General features: G+C 49.6%; 1 protein-coding gene across 1 annotated transcript; it reads right to left on the bottom strand.

Annotated features, from left to right (window-relative positions):
• Positions 1-512: 512 nt before the first annotated feature.
• DEFB121 (defensin beta 121) lies at positions 513-1638 on the bottom strand. Its single transcript, XM_042930136.1, has 2 exons — positions 1581-1638; positions 513-679 (listed from the first exon to the last, which is right to left on the bottom strand). Exons 1-2 carry the CDS (start codon positions 1636-1638, stop codon positions 522-524), a joined length of 216 nt encoding a protein of 71 aa, XP_042786070.1. The 3' UTR covers positions 513-521.
• Between the last annotated feature and the right edge of the window lie 221 nt (positions 1639-1859).

Genomic DNA, 1859 nt, shown 5'->3' with positions numbered 1-1859 from the left:
TTTTAAGTGATACGTAGTGGTCATCAGTATGCATACTTCGTTTCCGGGCTAATGGGCATTTAGAATGTTCTGGGGCTTTCCTTTTGCATTACAAACAAGGATGCAACAGGCGTCTCCAGCCACTCACTCGCCACATCTCAAATGGTCAATAGCCACACGTGGCTAGTAGCTACCATATTGGACACCGCAGAGCTGGGATGTTTCCATCATTATAGAAAATTCTCCTGGCAGTGCTGACTCTAGAAAACAGGAGTCAAATGGGTAGAATGAACACTCCTTATTTGCATCATCTGGGATGAACTGTGGGCCAGCAGGCTAGGCGCTAGGTGCCAAACAGACTAACCTACTGGTCTTCCCTGTTCTGTCTCACCTGCACGCACACCTCCCTTTGTTCTTGATTTGTAAGTTCAATGAGGCGGACCTACCAGACACAAATGGGACAGTTGAGAATGATTTAGTAGAGCTGTGGGCTCCGATGACGTTGGGCTCAAAGTCGGGCGAGATGGGCCAGACTGCAGAAGTTACTCCAGGCTTCCGGTTGGCTTCAAGGATCTAGTTTTGACAGGTACATGCTTGGGGTTGACACAACACTTAGTCTCATCATTGCATAACAGGTAGAATACTTCGCTGTCTTTACACGTTGTTCTGCACCTTCCTAACTTTTTCCAGCAGTGCCTGGCTGAAATTAAAAGGGAAGGAGAGGACGGGGTCAGTCCTGAAATAAAGCAGAGGGCTGGGCAAGGGGGAAGGCACCCCAGCAGAGAAGACAGTAGTAAGGAAATAAGGAGATGTGCGGGGAGGAGTATTGGCCATTTTCCTTTCTTCTCCCATTTGTGTCATCCGTCACAACCCGGAAGTCCTCCCCAGGAGGCAGCTTCCCCTCCCTGGCCAACTCCTTTGGGGGAGGCAGGAGCCTTCCCCCGCCCCACACTAGGTTTTGTCTCCCTCATAATACAATGTAACCAGGTACCCAGTATCAGTTACTTTTTCCCTTTGCCCTCAGTCCCCTCTCTGACCCTATCAATGAAACAGGAGTCTGAAATACACCCATCTAGACATCTGCAAGTTTTCTAGGGCATCTGCAAAACTCCCAAGAATGTAACACTCCCTCCTCCACAACATCCTGGGCCTTTTTGTGCGTCTTAACCAGCCTAGATAATTAGCTGCTCTGGGGGACCCACAGCCTAGAGTGGCCCAGATAAATTAAAATTGCCTGAGAACGGTATCAGAATCCTCAATCAGAAATTCAGGAACCATTTTCATGGAGGCAACAATAGCTCGAAATTCAAATCCCCCCGATGTTCTTAGAAAAGTGCCCATTTCCTCCATATTCCGCACCCGAATCTCTCTCCTCCATGTACCCTCCTCCCAGATCATCATGTTCCACTTCTCCAAAGCACACCAGAGAAGATCAGAGTAGTCAAGTAATAACACTGGAAAGATCAGCTGGTACGAGAGAACTCAAATTTTCCCCTGGCTACAGAGATCATCCAGAGGCCTCCAAGGAGGCTGCCATTCTCCTAGTCCAGGCTGCTGGACCCCCCAGAATTCCCTGAACATGACACACTCCCACTATTTACCTTGGGTAACCTGGGCCAGGAGCAGGCTAACAGTCAAAACCAGGAGAATACGCTTCATGAACGCTGAGGGCTCAGGGGGAGATTAGGAGGCTTAGAGGCTTCTGGGCTGGCAAGACACGCAGAGGTCTGCATTCTGGGCAGTCCAGATGGGTATTTATTGCCCCGAGGAGCGTGGCAGAGCCATGATCAGTGAACCAGAAAGGGAACAGTCCCTTAAGATTAGACAAGCAGACAAGTCATCAACCACACTGGTTGAATGGCCACCGGATACCCCACCCT

This window comes from Panthera leo, chromosome A3 (genome assembly GCF_018350215.1).
Source record: "Panthera leo isolate Ple1 chromosome A3, P.leo_Ple1_pat1.1, whole genome shotgun sequence".
Lineage (NCBI taxonomy): Eukaryota > Metazoa > Chordata > Mammalia > Carnivora > Felidae > Panthera > Panthera leo.
This window is presented reverse-complemented; position numbering and strand designations above follow the sequence as displayed.